The sequence below is a fragment of the Phaenicophaeus curvirostris genome, chromosome 4 (genome assembly GCF_032191515.1).
Source record: "Phaenicophaeus curvirostris isolate KB17595 chromosome 4, BPBGC_Pcur_1.0, whole genome shotgun sequence".
Classification (NCBI taxonomy): Eukaryota; Metazoa; Chordata; class Aves; order Cuculiformes; family Cuculidae; genus Phaenicophaeus; species Phaenicophaeus curvirostris.
In genome coordinates this window covers 24,370,000-24,391,908 of record NC_091395.1, presented here as the reverse complement: position 1 = coordinate 24,391,908, position 21,909 = coordinate 24,370,000, and the positions used below count along the sequence as shown (strand labels likewise).

The 21,909-nt window shown below is 38.8% G+C and overlaps 1 protein-coding gene across 1 annotated transcript in view; it reads right to left on the bottom strand.

Annotated features, from left to right (window-relative positions):
* The window catches only part of TBCK (TBC1 domain containing kinase), a 117,616-nt gene that overhangs the window by 20,643 nt on the left and 75,064 nt on the right, over positions 1-21,909 (bottom strand). The window contains exon 23 of the mRNA XM_069855521.1: positions 12,344-12,519. Coding sequence (XP_069711622.1) covers positions 12,344-12,519 — 176 coding nt within the window. The remainder of the gene's footprint in view (positions 1-12,343; positions 12,520-21,909) is intronic.

The window sequence follows — 21,909 nt, the reverse complement described above, 5'->3', positions numbered from 1 at the left end:
GCTAAAATGATTTTAATCGAAGCAGTAGTTTTCATGGCAAGCACAGTCAGTTTTCAGGAAGTATACACAAACAAGACCAAATAAGAATGCTGGATTTTAGCTGCATCATCTAAAAGGATTTTATGACTTAAACCAATCATCACCAGCGTGTTTACAATTAGTATTTTCCATGCAAATGCTTTTGTTTAAATCCTTCATAATTAAGTAAACAAAGGCAGCACTTAATCCCCCAGGAACGTTGCCCTTTGCATGTTTGTCGGGGTGGGTTTTTTTGTTTGTTTTTAAACAAATAGAAGGAAGTCCATTGCTCCCTTGAATTCCAGCAGCCTGGTAAGTGAAAAATACTTAACTCCTGTACCAACTGAAAAAGAATGATGCTTAAATTCACTGTTATTGACAGAAATTATCATAATAAATAAAAATACGTCTTGACACACTCCCTAACATCACACCCCTTTATCACTATTATTAGCAAAGGGTCATATAGAATCACAGAATGGTTTGAGTTGGAAAGGACCTTAAAGATCATCTAATTCCAACCCCCCTGAGATGGGTAGAGACACCTCCCACCAGACCAGGCTGCCCAAGGCCACATCCAACCTGGCTTTGAACAGGGATGGGGCAACGACAGCTGCCCTAGGCAACCTGTGCCAGTGCCTCGCCACCCTCATCAAAAAGAATTTCTTCCTAATGTCTAATCTAAATCTTCCCCTCTGCAACTTAAAGCCATTCCCCCTCATCCTATCACTCCACGCCGCTATAAAAAGTCCCTCCCCAGCTTTCTTGTAGTCCCCTTTCAGGTATTGGAAGGTCACTATAATGTTTTCTCGGAGCCTTCTCTTCTCCAGGCTGAACAACCCAAACTCTCTCAGCCTGTCCTCCTATGGAAGGTGCTCCAGCCCCTTGACCATCTTCGTAGCCCTTCTCTGGATCCGTTCCAACAGCTCCATATCATTCTTATGCTGAGGATTCCAGAACTGGACACAGCACTCCAGATGAGGTCTCACAACAGAGGAATAGAGGGGGCAGAATCACCTCCCTTGACCTGCTGGCCATGCATCTTCTGATGTAGCCCAGGATACGGTTGGCCTTCTGAGCTGCAAGCACACATTGCTGGTTCATGTCAAGCTTCTCATTGACCAGCAACCCCAAGTCCTTCTCTGCAGGGCAGCTCTCAATCACATCATCCCCCATCCTGTACTGAAACTGTGGACTGCCCCGACCCAGGTGTAGGACTTTGCACTTGGCTTTGTTGAACCTCATGATGTTCTCACAGCCCCACTTCTCCAGCCTGTCCAGGTCCCTCTGGATGACATCCTGTCCTTCTGGTGTGGCAACTACACCACTCAGCTTGGTGTCATCTGCAAATTTGCTGAAGGTGCACTCAATCTCACCGTCTATATAATTGATGAAGATATTAAACAGCAGTGGTCCTAATACAGACACTTGAGGGACATCACTTGTCACAGATCTCCATCTGGACATCAAGCCATTGACCACTACTCTCTGAATACGGCCATCCAATCAGTTTCTTACCCACAGAACCGTCCACTCATCAAATCCATATTTCTCCAGTTTAGAGGGAAGGTTGTTGTGGGGGTCTGTGTCAAAGGCTTTACAGAAACCTAGAAGACAGATCATATCCACTGGTTTTCCTATGTCAGCTGCTGTGGTTACCACATCATAGGAAGCCACTAGGTTGGTCGGACAGGACTTGCCCTTGGTGAAGTCATGCTGGCTGCCTCTAATCACCTCCCCTACATCAACAGGCTTTAGCGGTTTTTGATGCTCAATCAGGAGCACTTATAAAGAAGGAGCAGCCAAACCTCCAGATTCTAGGAGGTAGGAATTTTCTCATTTTTTTCAAATACCTTAGAACCACTATCCTTTACACAATCATTTTAGAAAATCATTCTTACACTTCAGATTCAGTCCTCCTGTGCCATTATATTCTGCATCTCATATTTCCAAGACAAGACATTAACGCCTACCTTCTCTATGCTCCCTGTCTCACTCTACTTCCTATTTCTCTGCTTGTTCCATTTCATTTTGCAAGCTCTACTCTTCCGCCCCCTTCACCACCCTGACTCCCTCACAAAGCTCCCTGCTCTTTACGGAGTGCACAAGCAGCAACTTTCAGCCAGTTGTAATTTATAAACATCCTCCAAATGTCTTCATACATCATTGTAGGCAGTCTACAAAAATGTAAATGAGCTTTGCTTGCCAAAGCAGCTCATTAATAAGGAAATCTCTCTCTCTTTCTCCCTGGAATAACATAATTGAGTGAATAAGCTGAATCAGCAGAGCAGAAAGACATGTTATTCCCTGCATCCAGCTAGGGAAAATGCTACGAAGTCTCATTAGTTATTGCCTCTAATGTGATAAAACAGGTAAACACTTCTCTCCACTGCAGGGAATCATTTTGAAAAACAAAGCTGAGGCAAATCTAACTGTGCTTTAACGTGAAATAAAACTTGAAGTAAAAGAAGCAGCAAGAATGGTCCTGCAAGCCTTCACCGCTTTCTGTCAGTGCCTCTTTTTCCTTTTGATAGATGCTCTCTCTTAACAAGAAACTGAATTACTTTGCTTTGGGAAAAATAGTATTACAGAATATCAAGACTACAAACTGTCGAAGGTTCCTTCGCCTTCTTTAAAAACAAAACAAACAGGAATTTAACGTCATATCTCAAAGAAAACTGCAATTGAAAGAGGAATTTTCTTTCCTTCACAATGTGATCATGCGTGTCATGTGGTGTCAGAAAGCTTGGATTTAGACAATCCTTCTTTTTTCAGGATTCCACTGCAGTAGCTATTTACCCATGATTCTTGTTTCCTGAATTGGTGTTAACAATGGCAGCACAGCTCTGGGACATTTTCAGTTATTTAACACTGTGAAGCCTCTCAAACAGGAAAATATACTGATAAGGCTCTACCTTAACTGGTGACTACCAAGAGGTGAGCTGAATTTAAGTAATTGCCAAAGAGTCTGGAAAAATGGTCAGTCAGACAGTTACCCTATAAGCTATACGTAGTTTTCAAATTGATCTCTTTGGATTTTTATGCCACACTGCTCTTTTTAGAAACTTGGGCACAAGCTTTGGTGAGACATACGTAAGTCATGATTTTTGCAGAAAATGTCAACAGAAATATTTATGCCCATCAACATAAAACATGTTCATTCACATTTCTAGGATGGGCTCTGTGACTAATTTGTGCTGCAGGTTCAACTTTGCTGAGAAAATATAGATAGAAAGCTGTAACAATTTTACTAGTAGATTAATACGACATTGAGATGATTGCATAGGCCACCAGTGAGTTCCTACTAGGCTATCAACTGCGAGAACACAGCAAGGGCACCAGGCAGGAAAGCCGCATTCAGCAAATCCTCTCATTGCACTTCCTATTAAAGTTAGATGATAATGACACCACATCCTGACTCAACTAAGAAAACACTCAACTAAGAAAACACGCAACTTGGCCTGGCCTAAGAGAGGGATACAATGGAATCTCAAATTCAAGCTTAGCCTAAGACGGACTCCTTTAGAGATCTATGTAGAGAAAAACCTTAGGCCTTGCCTAAGAAAAATGGGGGAAGCAAATGCCTCCCCCACAATACACCTCCTCTCTGTCTCATGAAAATTAATTTTATTACATTTCCTTAACAGCGCTGTTACACATCATGGTGCACCAAGACATAAATTTCACAGCAGCTACACATGGCAGACACAGGAGTCAGCACATGCCAGAATCAGAGTTGCTGTGAGGGGTGGGAGGCAGCTGTATCTGTGCACCTGAGCGTATTTGTGTGTGAGATAAACTACTAAGATCCTTGAGTTCACTCCTCCAAAACCTGACTTCAAAAATTCTTCCCAAATTCCATTGCTTTCTCATGCTACAAGCACACACATAAAAAAATGTAATACCAAATGGATCATTTCTCTATGCAGTATCTATTTGTGCTTACCAGATGCTGAATAAAGCATTAAGCTTTTAACATTCACGCTGGACCTAAAGCATATTTTTAGCATGCTTACTGGGTTATTCTGAGTGCTACTTCTCTCCTAAAGTAAACTCACATACACATGGCACTGCTTTTTCATTTTCTTGGTTTTTAGATGTAGGCCACTAATTCTTTTTTTTTTTTTTTGATAAAATACAGATTATTTAACAAAGTATGAAATAAAACTGTCACCCAGGAAACCATACCAAGCATTTATATTGGCTGCCAAAAAGACTTATACGCACTATAGTCTTCCCTCTCAATGGGGGCCACAGTCAGTGCTAAAATAAGTGAAAAAACCAAAAATAACAACTGCGTCTTGAGCCAGCCAGTCACGTTGTAATTTGGGACAACTACAGTCTGGAATTGTGCTCTTCTTAGGAGCTTGCAAGCTTATCTTGTTATGCATTTCTCAGGGTGAAAGTCTAAGGCATCCATCACAAAACATTAACTTTACATCACAGCATCAGCAACCCAATAAATCATCATCAGTGAAACTAAAACACTGAGGATGTGTAACTGTTTTGCATTGGATGTGCATAAAAGAAAAAAGAGGTGTTCAAAAAGCAGCTTCCTGCTACTCTCCGGTGAGACACAGCAAACTCCTCCTTAGTTAAAATATACAGCCTTGCTCCGGCTGTACTTGTGGAAAGAAACATTTGTACAACATCAAGTTGCTACCATTTCAGACAGTGTCTTCCTAAGCCTGAACACAGAAAGGAAAAACAGAGTTGGCTCAAATCTGAACTATTTAACAGCTATGGCAAACTTGACTATACAGAATCACAGAATCACAGAATCACAGAATAACCAGGTTGGAAGAGACCCACTGGATCATCGAGTCCAACCGTTCCTATCAAACACTAAAACATATAACATAACGTTAGGAAAAAATTCTTTACAGAAAGGGTCATTGGGCGCTGGAACAGGCTGCCCAGGGAGGTGGTTGAGTCGCCTTCCCTGGAGGTGTTTAAGGCACGGGTGGACGAGGTGCTGAGGGATATGGTTTAGTGTTTGGTAGGAACGGTTGGACTCGGTGATCCGGTGGGTCTCTTCCAACCTGGTTATTCTGTGATTCTGTGATTCTGTGATTCTGTGATATCCCTCAGCACCTCGTCCACCCGTGCCTTAAACACCTCCAGGGAAGGTGACTCAACCACCTCCCTGGGCAGCCTGTTCCAGTGCCCAATGACCCTTTCTGTAAAGAATTTTTTTCCTAACGTCCAGCCTAAACCTCCCCTGGCGGAGCTTGAGGCCATTCCCTCTTGTCCTGTCCCCTGTCACTTGGAAGAAGAGGCCAGCACCCTCCTCTCTACAACCTCCTTTCAGGTAGTTGTAGAGAGCAATGAGGTCTCCCCTCAGCCTCCTCTTCTCCAGGCTAAACAACCCCAGCTCTCTCAGCCGCTCCTCATAAGGCCTGTTCTCCAGCCCCTTCACCAGCTTTGTTGCTCTTCTCTGGACTCTCTCCAGAGCCTCAACATCCTTCTTATGGTGAGGGGCCCAGAACTGAACACAGGATTCGAGGAGCGGTCTCACCAGCGTCGAGTACAGAGGGAGGATAACCTCCCTGGACCTGCTGGTCACGCCGTTTCTGATACAAGCCAAGATGCCATTGGCCTTCTTGGCCACCTGGGCACACTGCTGGCTCATATTCAGTCGGTTGTCAACCAACACACCCAGGTCCCTCTCCTCCAGGCAGCTTTCTAGACAGACTTCTCCTAGTCTGTAGCACTGCACAGGGTTGTTGTGCCCTAAGTGCAGGACCCGGCATTTGGCCTTGTTAAACCTCATGCCATTGGACTCTGCCCAGCGGTCCAGCCTGTCCAGATCCCTTTGCAGAGCTTCTCTACTCTCCAGCAGATCGACACTTCCACCCAGCTTAGTGTCATCTGCAAACTTGCTAAGGGTGCACTCGATGCCTTCATCCAGGTCATTGATAAAGACATTGAACAGGGCTGGACCCAGCACTGAGCCCTGGGGAACCCCACTTGTCACTGGCCTCCAGCTGGATTTCACACCATTTACCACCACTCTCTGGACCCGGCCATCCAACCAGTTTTCCACCCAGGAGAGTGTGCGCCTGTCCAGGCCAGAGGCTGACAGTTTCTCAAGCAGAATGCTGTGAGAAACTGTGTCAAAGGCTTTACTGAAGTCCAGGAAGACCACATCCACAGCCTCTCCCTCATCCAGCAGCCTAGTCACTTTGTCATAGAAGGCGATCAGGTTAGTCTGGCAAGACCTGCCTTTTGTGAACCCATGTTGACTGGGCCTGATCACCCGGTTCTCTTGCATGTGCTTCATGATAGCACTCAAGATCACCTGCTCCATGACTTTCCCTGGCACTGAGGTCAGACTGACAGGCCTGTAGTTTCCTGGGTCCTCCCTGCGACCCTTCTTGTAGATGGGCACGACATCAGCCAGCCTCCAGTCCAGTGGGACTCCCCCAGTCTTCCAGGACTGTTGGAAGATGATGAATACTGTACTGTTTACTATGTCATTATGGGCCCAACCATTTAATCATCTCATAAACAGCTTGTTTGTCAAGAACTTTGGTGGGACTCAATGATCCTGGTTGGACTCGATGATCCTGGGGGTCTTTTCCAACCTAGTGATTCTGTGAACTTCCACATTTTAAAGTATGATGAAAGTAGCTGTCATATTCCTTCTTCTGCCATACGGTGGTTACTGTCTATGATTTTTGAAAGTAAATTTCTTTTATTCAGCATTATGGCAAAACTGAAATAAAATCAAAACTCAAACTCCTATTTATTAAAAGCTCTCAAACCCAGAACCTGATTTTAAACCAATTTCCAAATCAGGGATAAAGATTAAAAAAAAAAAAAAAAAAAAAAAGAGAGAGAGAGACCGCAAGTGAAAACATTCCCACCAGATGCAGAGGGAGAGAACTGGCTAGTTATTTTTTTAAAAAATTAATATTACAGGTATAATTACTTTCTCCCCCCCAGCACTGACTTGTTAATCAGTCATGGAATCCCAATCGTGGTAGGTCAAAAAGTCAAATACACCCAGCTTTCAACTTCAAAGTGGATATAATCACAAAGGCTTTTAAGGAAGGACTAGATGGACAATCAGTGAATCCAGAGCCTGAGCCTAAGGGTGCAGCAGAGTGTGCTCTGGCTGCTCCCACTACCCCATTTACATGCATAGCAGACACATACGTCCCAGGAAGACTTGGAAACCAAGTCTGTACAAAATACATTTACAATCTTTAAATATGATCTAAATGAGTATCAAACAAACTACTGAAGCCTCATGTAAATAGTATTTGGATTATTATAAACATATTCTTTTAATTCTGCCTCAATTAAAACAACACACAACATAGTTGTTCCAATAGTTTACATTCAATTAAAATAATTGTTATTCATATAACAATTTATAAAAACCCCACAACATTCATTAGCTTAGTCTTTAAGAGTCTCTAGACTCTTAAATTAATATTTAACATCAGTTATTTCCTAAGCTAATAAAATCCTTGTTTTGTCTACTCTGGTAATCATTTTAATGCCTTAACTTCTTTCAGGAAAAGTCCTAAAACATAATAAAACACATTCATATTTTAAAACCCAAGAAGAGCAAAGAATGTGCTAAAACAGGTATTTCTCAGCTAGTTTAATCTGCAGAACCAAAGCACTGAAAGTACAGTTTTCCTTACACTGCTTGCTTTTTGGTTATACATCCTGCCTGGCTTATGAAACTCAAAAAAACTTTGAAAAGCTAATAAATACACACAAAAAGTTTACAAGCGCTCAATAATTCCTGAAAATATTTGCCAGACTATGATGACTTTAGAATGTGCCTAATTAAACAGTAAACTGTTTATTCACTCCCAGGTGAGTGACAAAAAAAATGTATTTTAACCAACTCATCTCAAATGCGACAAACTCAATTTCTCATTCAACCTGTTAGGAGCTACAATCTGAAAAACAGAAACATCAAAGGCACATGCAAAATAAATTACAGACATTAACTTGCGTCTGGTTCAGTTAATGCTTTGCACAACATCAACTAAAGACAAATTTGAGGAACATCTTTCTGTCGAGTAGCACAGCAACCAAAGAAGAAAACAAAAAAAGGTTCCCTACAAAAGCAGAACACAAAACAAATCTGAGATGTGTCAAGGCAGTTAGAAGACCCTTAAAGCAGAATATATGTAATATCTATTATGAACAGCATGGACACTGCACCATTGCACTTTGACATTTCCTAGCTTGTACACTGAAACAGAAATGTCGGTATATGCTACTCATCATGCTTCATTTAGAAGAAGAGATGGACTTCACTGACCAGTTATTCAAGTTATACTTGATATGGACACATACATCCTAAGTACATACAGGAAACTAAAAGCAACTGAGTGCTAGAGTATATATTGAAAATAGACCTGTAAGAAGACTGTCATGCAAGCTGTCTTTGACTATCTGCAAAGAAAATTTACCATCAGGAAACCTTGCTCATACTATTTATGATTAAAAATGTGTTTTTCATATTTGTACTGCTTCGTCTAGCCAGTGTCCCCACTTAGGCATTCTCTTACTTCATCAAAAATGAAAAGCTGCACCAGACCAGTGGCATTTAAATCAGATTAATAAGCATCTGGTAGACTTTACTCCAGCTGAATGCTTTCGTTCCCCAACATTCATTGGGAAATCCTACCCTTGAAAAAAAGGATTGGCAGTAGAAGAGCAAGACAAAGGCATAACTGTATCAGCCTTGTGATTTCTGAGGTCCACCTGCCAAACCTGAGCAGACATTCAGAAAGATAAAGAAACTGCATCATTCTATCACTTTCGTAGCTGGAGAGAGAGAATATCTACCATGTCTATAATAAGGGAGATACAGGCATAGCAAAAAATTGTTCCATGACAAGTATTATTAGTCTCTGCAACTGCTGGACATTCAAGAAAAACACTTTGGGAGTTTTCAGGTTATGAAAGTAAGTTTCAAGAAAAGTAAGGAAAAAACCTCATCAGTGTACTGGTCAAGAATAAATTACAGACACAAATTTGAGTAGACTGCAACCAAAATTCAGTAGCAAATTTATAGGGGTTTTTTCTGTTCTTATTTTTGACATTTTATCTTTCTCAAAACAAACATGCAAAACTACTTAAGATGTACACTCATTCTCTCTGAAACTATTTCCTCCTTGAGATTTTATCTCAATAGAAGTATGTTTACTGGCTGAAAGAGTAAAAGATTAAGCAACACAAGTCCAAGAGGGAAGAAAGCACCCAAGCCTATTTATGAAGTTGCAAATAGATGCCACTAAAATGAAAACTAAGTAATGCTAATGATAGAAGAGTCAATAGTTTTGTTTTACTGGCGGCTAATTTAGAGAGAAGTGCACACAGCCAGGGGCAAATACTTCTTGTGTTATTATTAATCAATGTATGGTAACAAATATTTGAGTAGCAAATAAAAACCACTTAAAGACTGAAGCAGCTAGGAAGGAAAATACAAATTTAGGCACGGGAGACAGCTGTTGCTTAGAATCAAATGCACTAAACACCTAATGTTTCAATAAGTCATAAATTACCTTCAGAAGCAAACCCACAGCTTTGCTTACAAAGGAACTGTTTCCTACCCTTTCCACTCTCAAATATGGAGGTGACCGAGAAATAAAACCAAACATATAAATAGTAGTGCAAAGCACTTGTCCAGATAATGACCAACTAAATAGGTGGGGAAACAGCAAGTAATTTTTTAAGATCTAGACTGGCCAGTAAGGGCAGAACAGTGTTTTAGAAAAATCCATTAAAGGCTACTATGTGAACTAAAGACTGAGCTAGGATTCCCTTGCTTTGAAGCAGAAAAAGAGTTTCCTCACGGCAAGAAACACGAGTAGTGTATTTTTTAGTAATGTTGCTTAAACCCCTGAGAAGTGTCATTTTATAAGGACAAATATCCAGAAGTGCCAAACTGGTCACAAGTGAGAGACAGCTCACTAGTAGCTTATGTTACACAGGACTTTCGAAGTCTGAATTATAGCCCTGAGACAGAATCCTAACATACATGGCTTGTACATATCTGTCTCAAAATGTGACACACAAAAATACAGCACATGAGTAAAGACATTTGTAGACTATAACTTAATATAGGAATTGGCTTCCTTGTCATTCAAGTGTCCATGAGGTTAATTTCCTCTTTGCTACAGAAAAAGCCTGAATACATTCACAGATTTCTGTATAAATCACACAGTGCTCCTCCATATGAGCTAAAAAAATTAACTACATCAGTACTCAAAAGATCCAATACCCTTGACCTTCAAAAGAAGTTAAACTACTAGCTATGCTACACTAATGAAATGTGGTTTGTTGTTATATAGAAAAAAAACAGAAACGAAAGAGAAGGCAATAGAAGTCATGGTATTTATTTTTTCTTCTCTTTAACATTAGAAAAACATTAACTTAATTTCTTAGAAATTGTAGGATGGATGAACCTCATTCCTGGCATTATAAACAAACAACTGGTATGAAAATAAAATTACTATCAGTAAAAATAATCAGCCCCAAATTTCTCAGGAAATGGAAGAACACTGAAAGAAACTTTGCTTGACACCAGATAATAGATTTTTATCTCTGCTACAAATCTAAATCTTTGTTCTAGTTACCATTAATTAATGTAATTACCATTACATTACTTTGTTCTAGTAGACCATTGTTGCTTTCTTCCTTCTCCCTCTTTACTATTTCCCTCTTAATTTGATGCAGAAAGGCACAAGCATATCCTTAAGGACTGAGGAGATGGGGCTTTTTGCTCTATTGTCATCATAATGTTAAGAAAAGTTAGCACATACACAAAAACACTGCTAGCACTACCAGGCATCAGACCAGGCTGCTGAGAGAGATTCCATAATCTCTTTCCTTGGAAGTTTTCATGACCTTATGGAACAAGGTCCCGGGGCAAAGCCCTCTGAATTCAGTATTGGGCCTGTTTTCTCTAGCAATCTGTACCAGATGACTTCCTAGGTACTAGCTGAATAATTCTATGAACATGCAGTCCTTAGCTCCTTCATAAAGTCTCTACATATTTCTGGAAGAGCACAGCAGCAGTTGTGCTGGCTATAATTCCAGCATGACAACAAATCAGTATTCTCCTAGTATTTCATTTTTCCTCCTAACTGCCTCTCTACATTTACCAATTACTTCTTAAATCCTTTAAGTTCTTTGTAGTTCCCTTTTGTTCCATATTGGCATGTCTAACACTTGAAGTCCTGGATTTGTGGCTAAGGCTTCCAGAAAATACAGGAATAGAAATAAAAGCAAAACTAAAGTTAAAAATAACCAAGAAAATGACTGAATATCAGACTCAGGTTTAAGGACTGTTTAAACAGTAAGATATGCTTGAGTAACAAAATATTTCTTAGTAATTAGGAAAAACAGCTGGAAAGACGAAAACCTAATGCAACTGACCACATAGATATGGTAGATCAATATATCCTTCCCCTAGTATTGTTATGTACTCAGGAATGAATTCTGATTGTCGGAGATCGTGGAAGGAAAAAACCCAAAACTCTTTAATTTTTAAGAGACTGACTAGATTTATACCACTGAGAGGAAGAAAAGGAACAATTTCAAATCTCCATTCTTCATACCGTGTATTTGACAAGAGAAACAAGCATCAGATTTTACTGGAGAGAGAAGGGAAAAAGATTTTTGTTTGAATGAATACCTCTTTAATGCAGTTATACTCTTAGCCACTAGTTATTCTTTGTCAAAACAAAACACAGGCATAACACACATATAACCTCTGAAAATAACTTGAGCCATGCCTTTAATTTGACATGCCAAGATGGAAAGAACAGCTAGAGCTGCCTGCTCACTTTCCAGTTACATATTTGTCACTGGAAAACTGTGCTTTTTACTACTTTTCACCTAAGATAAAGCCTTTTTTTCAGTCTTTAGGTGGGCTGCTGTAGTAACAAACATCACAGAATCAAAGAAGTTGGGAGAGGCAGAAATCCATTACAAGAAGACATTATGTCATTGGCATGTACACAAAAGAAGCTGAAGTTCAAAGCAGTGAAGTTAAAAAAACAAACTCCAACAACCTTTCAGTTAATTCTCATTGAACGCATTGGATTGTTCATCAAAATTAATAATACAGCATCGGTTCTAACATCGCACTAGATGACAAGCAAATCAGAATGTCTGATGAATGTGTCAAACCTCTATGCTTCGAAGTGACAACATAAATGCCAGTAACTGAGGTTTGGTGGGTACTTTCTTCCTGAATAAATTTTAAAGAGAAAAAAACCCACGTGGGGTAGGAAAAACATGCAATCTGAACAATTCTCCCCCCTTCAGTTTCCAGGGCACTTACTAGGTCACTTCGTGGTGCTTCCTGATAGTCTGCTGAAAAGCAGGACATTGAACCTCTTGCGCCGTTGCTCTCACTGGCTTGCCGTGGAGGCTGTGCATATTGCCTGTACGTAGCACTCTTCGGGGTCCAACGAAACAGGTTGATCGACTCACGAACACAACGCTCAATGTCAATCTCTGATCAGGAATTTAAAGAAAAAGCAAGAAATGCAAGCATGAAAAATAAGTAAAAACCTAGCTATGACATTGCTAAACATACATATATCCACCTATACCTCTGTCTCTCTCTCCCCTCCTAAAAAGGCACAGTTTTCCAAAACATTCTCACAGTAAAAAAAATTCAGAATTTTTTTAGGGAAAACTAACAATGACATTTTAGGCATTAATTTTATCCCTAGGTACGTATGGAAATACAGCAAGTTGTTTAAGAGAAGTGTGACTAATTTCAACCAATGCAAAGACAGGAATACAATCCTGTCTTTGTAAGCCCAGACATTGTAATGCACCTTCATTGAATGTTTTTCAAGTTAGATTACTGATTCTTGAATGTAAGTATGTGAGGTACATCAGAAGTACATTCCACACAATGTATGGGCACCAGGAGTTATGGATAAACTGAGTGCCTTATTTGTCAATTGAATTCTGCTACAAACCTGACAAAGTTTTCAGTTGTTGAACTTGGTGTAGCCCACCCATTTCGACAAAGCTACATGTTATCTGTTTGGTGGAATATTGGAGTTCCCAATGCTAATTTGTGCTTGACGGCAAACACAAAGCATTTTAGAGGTTTTTTGTTTTAAATCCAACCAGACATTCACAGTGAAATATTCTGTCTGAAGGAGCAAGTGCTGTGTGTGACAAACCATTACCCAACTTGGGATGAAAGCAGACACCCATCAAATGGGAAGCATCCTAAAATAAGTTGTGGTCAAATAAAAATTACCAAAGCATAATGAAAAACATATGCAAAAGAAAAAAAAAACATAAACCAATTACACATATTTTTTTGCAACACTAAGCATCCTGCATGCATCTGCCTTCTAACAAGATGTTTTACTTTCGTATCAGTACAGAAGGGCTGGTTAGTTTTGTGTGTCCTGTTTGTAGTCTCATGAGAAAAATGATCCTAGCTTGCATTTAAGACAAACCCAGTGTCATGTATCAGACAACCAACAGGAATATTAGCACTTCTTAGGTCTGTCCCAAGCATCTTGGATGACTCATCACAGCACTCACTATTTAGAAGATTGAAACCTAAGCTTCTATGAAGAAAACAGAAGCACTGTAGCCAAGCTTTACCTGTGTGTATCAAACAGGTTTGAATGCACTGCCATCAGTCATTCATTGCCATCAACAGATTTGCTGCACTGTCATCAATCAGGGATTTACTCCAGCAACCTCAGTCATTAGCAAGTTGGTGAGCAAAAGAAGCAGAAAACAAACTTCGGGGCAGAATGTTCCAGTTGGATGCAATTATTCACTTTATTTAAAATCTGAATGAATGATGTGATCTATTGACCTCCCATTCAAAGAGCTGTCAGTATTCAGGTGGGATACAACCTGCAGCACATGCTTTATTTCCATTGAAGACAACGTTCTTATGTGCTATCTTGCTTCTGAAATACTGAAAAATCTGGGACTAAAGCTGTGGTTTACCCCAATTTTAATTCTTGCCCTAAAACCTTTTTGTGCATGTCAAAGTAAATCACCACTTTACTTAACCATTTAAGTTTTTTCCAACTACTCAGGATAATAGTTGCTAGAGATAAAGGGTCAAAGCAACTAAGAATTTTTCATTCTGTAATGAAAACATTAGATTTTTAATTTTGAGTATATTGCAATGGGAAGTTATTATTTAGCATCATTTCCAAGGAAAATCCAGGTAACTGTAAAACTTTACATAATTTCTAAATGTGGGTAAAAACAGCAGGTGCTTTTCACTGGTTATTATTCCTACAGCTCAGTATACATTCTGAAGCATGGTAATTACGGTCACACTTTCTTTACATGTCTGAAGACTTATTTTATTTATAAAAAGTTGAGAATTTCAGTTCAAGATTGTAGTACGCTGAGGTTTTTTGTTCTCTTTTACTATTAAGAGACTGCTGTAATGGTGAGTTACACCCCTGTCTCCTGAGATTCTTAGCTACGGAAGCGTCAGCAGTACTTTTCTAGTAAGTGAGGTGAAAGCAGAATTCATCCAGTAAAAAAAATAATCTGAACAACAATAATTAAGAGCATGAGAAACATCTGGTTGTGTAAGGGTGTTAACAGTTGACATATATCTGAAACTGAAAACAGAGAACTGGGGAATGGAACAGGAACACTGCAGCAGAATGTTATGAAAAAGCTGAAAGCAGAAATTGGGACTGACACAGTTCAGCATTGAGACAGACTATCAAAATATTTTTCCTAGAAACAAGCTCTTTACTTCCAAAAGGAATCCATTTAGAAAACTCGGAAATGCAGCAATGGGTTTCCCTAAAAGCAACCACCAGTTCTCACACATTGGGGTGTAAGTAAGAAATTTAGGAGCCTGTTGTTCTGTGATTCTTGGCTGTTTGGTTTTTCATTTCTTCTAAGCAGCATTTCTAGAGGAGAGTGGCCATACCTGAAATTAAATTCCATGGAACAAGAGGAAATTTTAAATGGTTTGGGAGGAAGGCCATCAAAAGCCTAATACCAATTTACAGTCTGCTGACTAATTGATCTGCAAAATAAAAATATAACAAGAAGATTGCACTTTCCACAAATAATAATAAAAAATGTATGCACGTAGGCAAATACGTGCATATATATGGGAATGGTCAAAAATTATCCCCCATGAGGGAGACAAGAGTACTGGTAGTGAAAGAATTTACTTGCATTCTTTTTTAAAAGATAATTGATTTCAGGATACTGGAGTTTAAGACTATGTTAAACTGGTGTAAATATTGACAGAATATTTATTAGTCATGTTACATGAACAGGCTTCACACTTGAGTAACCCTCAAGCCCCTCTTCACCCTTTGTTTGTAATCTTGTTTTAAGAAAAATCACTTCCCCTCAGTAACTATAATACATGGCAATTTTTTGCAGCCTTGCTGGATAAGATCTTCTCTCCTCCTTTTGGCTAATAAGTGAGGGTCTGCTGTGCTACTTCATTTTCGATTCCTTCCCATGCCCTTCCAAATATGAGACAAATAAGTCAGTCTCTGATTAAATATCCTTCTTCTGTTATCACACCAAGACTTTGCATTCACACAGGGTTAATCCTACTTGTACTCTTTCTGCTCCCAAGAAACTGTGTTACGAGCCAGAAAACATTAAAGCTTACACATTATTCAAAACATACTGTTGGTATGGCAGAAGGTGTGAATGGATCAAGTCAGTGCCTGAATTGTTGAGCAGGTCTACGAGCAAACAAACAGAGTATCTCACCAGGATGCCAAACTACTTGACATGTGCAAACAACTGTAGAAGAACATCCTTCTGAAAACAGGCTCGGCATAAATTTCAAGGTGTCAGCAAGAAACGAACAGAAATATTTAAAGAGGGCAAAGGAGGGCATGCTACTCATGGAGATGTAATGTCTCTGTGCTCTCCAAGGTCCCAACACTAAGGTGCTTAGTAGTTTAAAAAACATGTCTCCTAGTTTTATTCATACTCATTATTTTGCTGGAAAATCTGTAATGAAAATGTGCTAACATAACATGATGTCATGAACCATGAAGTGTGCACTGAGCCTAACTTTAAACATAATATAAATACTATAAGAATAAGTTCTCATTCCAAATTTAGTATATTTTCAAGCATTCTGTTTTTCAAAAATGCAGAGCACCAGCATTTCAAAATACAAAGCTGTCACCCAGTTACCTAGGAAGTAAAAAATCACAAGCTTTACTGCAAAACATTGAGTTTATGAGTTCTGCCTCAACTGAGCTCAAATATTTCACAGTCAAGCAGCAATCATGCCTTACAGGAAATAATTCTAAGTCACCAGGTAATTACTCCACTACTGGGCATCAAAAGACTTCTCTTGAGATTTCTAAATATGCAAATAATATGGGGCCTGAAAAAGACGGGTCTGGAGAAGTGAAAAAACACCACAAAACAAACAAGAGATCTAACACCAGTAGGCTGGTTTTCCCATGGCCTCATCCCAATATTAAACCTATTGAAACATTTCACTCCTCTTCTGAACTAAAATTCCTGGTTGTTTTAAGGTGCTGTTCATTTTGCTCTGTTCATGCTAAATTATCATTCCTTACCAAGCTGCTGCCTCCCTCTGTCAACAGCCTCAACTGAAAAGGATGGCTCAGCCTGACATAGCAGCTTCTTAAGGTAAGTGTATTTAGTCTTTATTTGTATAGATACAGGAGAAAAGCATATCGCACTTGAAACAGATGTTAAAAAAGACAGCATCAGTTTACAGGCAATACACCTATGACAGAAATACACAGAGTTTTTTATTTTTACAGCAAAAATGGGCACGCATATGTTGTTCACAGCAAGTGAAAGCAAGTAATGGAGAAAATCATAATGTGAATGGTTCTTTCTTAGTGAAAATGTACACAGGCCAATTCTTTGTGTGCAGTTAATCAGTTCCAGAGCCCATTCCTTAGGTTAACAGGACACCAGTTAAAAAATTTGGCCAAAATAAACCGCTTCTGCATTTTGGAAACAGCCCAGAATTATATGCTTGGCTTGACCTCTCCAACACTAATAGTTTATTACTACCCTGCCAGGCAACATCAGCTTTCACCACACAGCCACATAAATAGGCCAGAAAACCTCTGTGCTATAAAAGCAGGGAAGCTGAATAGGTCAGTCAGTTCAATCTCATGATTCCTGCTCTCAGAAGAATCAGAGGTGAAAGGCCATAAACATTTCCTTTTCTGATGACATACAAAAAGATACACCAAGCCTAGACATGTAAAAGGAGAAATATAGGAAAGGAAGTGACATTTCTAGCCAACATCTCTGTACGCATTACTGCTAGAAGGTTACTATAAACAAAAAGGTCAATGCAAAATTATTCTTTTTATGTAATTTATTTCATACATTTCAGGATATTTGTGTATTTAATTGTTTTGTATACAGTAATTTGCTCTTACTTACACACGTCAGGATCCCTTTCAGTGCATCTCCGGACAAAATTTCAAAAGCAACATAAATACCAACCATTAATTTTAAAAATCTTCAGCTAATATGGCATAATTCTCTGTTCTTCTTTCCACATACATGCAAGATATACATCTTCTAATAGCTACCAGAAAGATGAGTGCTGTCTGTCAGGCAGCCTTTACAATTTTTGTTTAATACAGCAGGTGTACACAAGTTGCATTCATCTAGAAAAATGACTGGATGCAGAAGCAAAGGAACAAGCTACAGTCCTATGTGTTGCATGGCTGTAATCGGGATGATTACAATGCAGTCAGCTGCATTGATGGGCTACCTTGTCTGAAAGCACATTACTCTACAAGTCTTTCAGTATCTCGGAATAAAATGTTCTCTTGACAGATCGCCACATACAATATTGTTTACCGTCTCTGGATCACACTGCCATTTTCAGTGTACATGCAACAGTTACCTTGCCGTTGTAAGACAACAATTTAAAATTCTTGAGCCTGAATACTCACAAGAAACAGCTGGTGTATAAAAAATAAAATAGATGAGCCACTTGTTTTGCGAAAGCACATCAACCATCAGCATTAGGGTTCAGAAACACTGGGAAAGAAAGTTTTTGGTTTTATGTAATGACATTGCATGCAATGTCCAGAGAGCAGAAAAAGAACTTGCAGGTCTCTTGTCTTCATAAAGATACTTTAGAAATGAGAAATTAGGAATGCATCAAGATAAAAGACTTATGTAGCGGAGAGTGACATGAAGATAATAATTCAAGTAGAAATGACGCAAGTATGCGAGATAGTGACACTGCTCAGACCAACAGCAGGTATTTTGGCAGCCTGTATATAAATAAGAGAAGCTAAGAAAAGAGTTATGGAAAGTACAGTTTTAGTACCTGCAGTTATGCAGTCATCTGGACCAGTTTGTGCAACGGTTATCAAAGTAATGAGCAACAGAGAGAAGCAGCAGTAAACACTGTGTTGTTTCCCAAGATATTACACTGGCATAAAAGACAAACATGAATCCTTTTCTTATTCCTGACTAAAAATTGCTCCAACTCAGCAGTTTAGTGAAAAGGTTTCATAAAGAATGCCTTCCAGCATGAAAATGTGATGTCATCCTGCACTGATAAAGATGAGCAGGGAAGAGACAGAATGTTGAATGACTGCACAAAGGGTAAAGGTTTACTGTAAGTGAACCATCAAATGCCACATCCTACGTCTTACTGAGAAAGACAGTCAAAACAGGTTAAGTAAAGACTGTCAGATGAGCTCTGAAAGTAAAATGTGTTTCAAAGAGTTTTATAAGGTGTGCCAGGGCTGTTTAAGAGACATTTCTACAAGCTAACAAATATTAAAGACATCTGGACCAGCCCTAACATCAGATCAGAATACTGGCCAGCAACAGAAGGACCGGAATTCACACTGTATAAGAGAAATAGTCAGATGGAGGCTACTATACAAAACCCAAGTAATACACAAGAATAAGGGGAAATAAAGCAGATCAGCAGAAGAAAGAATTAATTCATAGCTAGACAATAACCATGTACAGAATATGCATAAGAGGACAGGTTTACCAAACTTTAGGGATCAGCTTAGAGGAGAAACTTGATAAAATACATGACAGATAAGGAACTTGTGCCACTAACACAACGTCCAACATTCAATTTTTGAACGAAAACATTTTTTTATGTGGTATGGTTTGTTAAAGTCTTTTTAAAAATGATACAACAGACATTTAATAATCTCAAATACTGGTTAAACTTACCTCCTTTATCCTAAATCTATGCCTCACAGAAATAATATACAAATGCTGAAGCTCATCAGTATGCATTAGTAAAGACCACACTGTCCAATCTACCTGAGTAGTAGATATGAGCCACTTCAGCTGTTTCCCAGACACAGCAGGTATAAGACTGTAAAAACAATCGACAATCAGAAGTTTCAACCAGGCCAAATTCTTACAAAACTGATCAATTTCTAAAGGGTGGTAAGTAGAAGGAAGACCTTTGTATTATGACAGGTTTCCTCTTGTTAGCCTTCAAGATTTTTTAAGGAAAGAAAGATTTAGTAAGTCAGAATTTCTGGTTTTGAAATAAGACAAAATCAAGTAATATTGCGAAGGACTACCTGTTGCCATGAGAAAAGGATAAAAGCCTCTATTTTTACCTCTTGGTTCCTAGACCAATAACGGAAAAACTTCGGGTACAGCTTAATACAGAAATACAGATTAATACAGATCTACATTTGCCTAAAAGTATCCTGAACTATGTGACACCCACAATCTACCACCAAGCAAGAAACATATTATTTAAGTCTGAAATGTTATTAATTTCCCACAAATACAGCAATTGTAAACACAATGGATAATAACTATCTTGCTTATGTACCTATGTTTAAAACTCTCAGTGTTTACCATTAGTTAAGTCTATGTTGGTGTTTCACAGCAAAAGTAGTTGCTGTAAGTATCTAACATCAGGCCAACCTTGTCAATATACATTTTAAATTACTTAGTTTGCTACATAATGAGATCAAGAAAACTCAGAAGTCAAGGAAAGCTCCCCCAATCTGTGAAAAAGCTTTCTAACACCCCCCATTTCAAATTACACATGAATGCATTTGAAAAGTACATTCCTAAATAACATATATTTATAACATAAACCAAAAAAAATTATCTTAAAGAGATTTTTAAGTGTGTCATTTTAGATTTATATTCCCGGCAGACAAGTTTATGGTTTCTACACTATCAGCTTACATGACTGCTGAATTTGTTTCCTGAGAACCATGCTACGTTGGTGAGAAAAGAGAAAAAAAAAAAAAAGAAAAAGAAATCAGAGAGAAAATAAGAAAAAAAGTTGATGTGTTTCAGTTCGGGTGCTTTTTGGGCATAAGGATGGAAGAAAGCAAGATTGTCTGCCTCCTTGCCCTGCTCCAAAGCCAAACGATACATGACTACCCTATCCCCTACAGATGCCTGTCTAGACTTCTTAATTTTCTGCAGTGACAGAGGTTTCACCTGCCAGACCCCTAGTGGGTATTTAGACCATTTATCACCATTTTCATAATACAGATAACATTCTTCACATACAATGCGTGCTTTTCCCGGTTTGGAATCTGTCCTTCCCGAACCAGATTTGACTCTCAGTGCTAACAATCCAGTCTTGAAATTTGTTGAGCTTGCACTATCAACAAAATCCTAGCTTTAGCTACAAACCCTCTTCTCTATGTTTAGCTTTGGTCTTTCTGTTGATCTCTACTAAACTCCACCTCTTATACATTAAGAAGACGTTTGGATAGACAGAATCAAATGCCTCACACAGATTTGTAAAGGCAAGAGTTTGAATATGGAAAAGTAAACCAAAGGGAACTGACAGCTATTCCAAAGTACAAGACCACTGACACTTAAACAGACCTCGTTTCTCAGTCCTTCTTTTGACAGAAACACATTTCTAGCTCTCAGCTTATGTATTTAAGTAGCTATGTCTATCTTTATTAAAAACACTGGACATGCACACCCCCAAAATACACCTACAATCACATAGAGAGATATGCTGCTAATGTATATTTTAATCAAGGAATTTTAACACCGTAGTATTTGTGCAGCTTATTTTAAAATCCTCCTTAATTAACACATCGAGAACTAGACATTATCAGGAAGATCATTTAAGCCTGTACAGGCAAATAGACACATTCAGTGTAAGAAAGATATATGCAGATATCATATTAAGCACCGTGCTCTGTCAGCAACATTTTCTATAATTCCAAAAGGGAAAAAAACCCGAACCACTAGCGCACTTTTGCTTTCTAAGCACTAGTCCAATCCTGAACCAGTCACCTACCACAGCATTTATCTTCAGTCTCAAGAAGGCAGAATCTATAAATAGAAATGCATTTTGTTCATGCCACTACAAGTGGAAAGCATGAGTAATTAAAAAATCCACAGCTTCAAGTAAAATGACATCAATCTTAGAGTCTGATGCTACTAAACAGCCTTGGTGAGCAGGTGTGTCCTAACAAATTGCTCTGCCTCTGTCCCAAAGCCAGCTCCCAATCCACAGCTGGCTGTAAGTCATTTAAGAAAAAAAAAAAAAGAAGAAAAAAAAAAAAGAAAAAAAGAAAAAAAAAGGCAGCAAAACAAGTAAAACTCCACTCACTAGCAGCTATGTACAGTTTCTGCTTTGTAAATGCCATTATTTAGTAACAATAAATCTTCAGGAATTGCATTATAAATACACATGAAATCTGCATCTAAAAAAGCCATCTAACAGAGCCATGATGAAGAATATATTCAGAAGATGTTTCCATAAATATCAGTCTAATCTACATCTTTCAAGAAAGGAAAACTAGAAATGTGATTTCTTTTTTAACTTCTGATGCCTTTTGATCTTTCCAATCCCATTTTTTATGTTATAGTTATAGCACCATTATCATGTGCATCATGTGACAGAGACAAAACTGC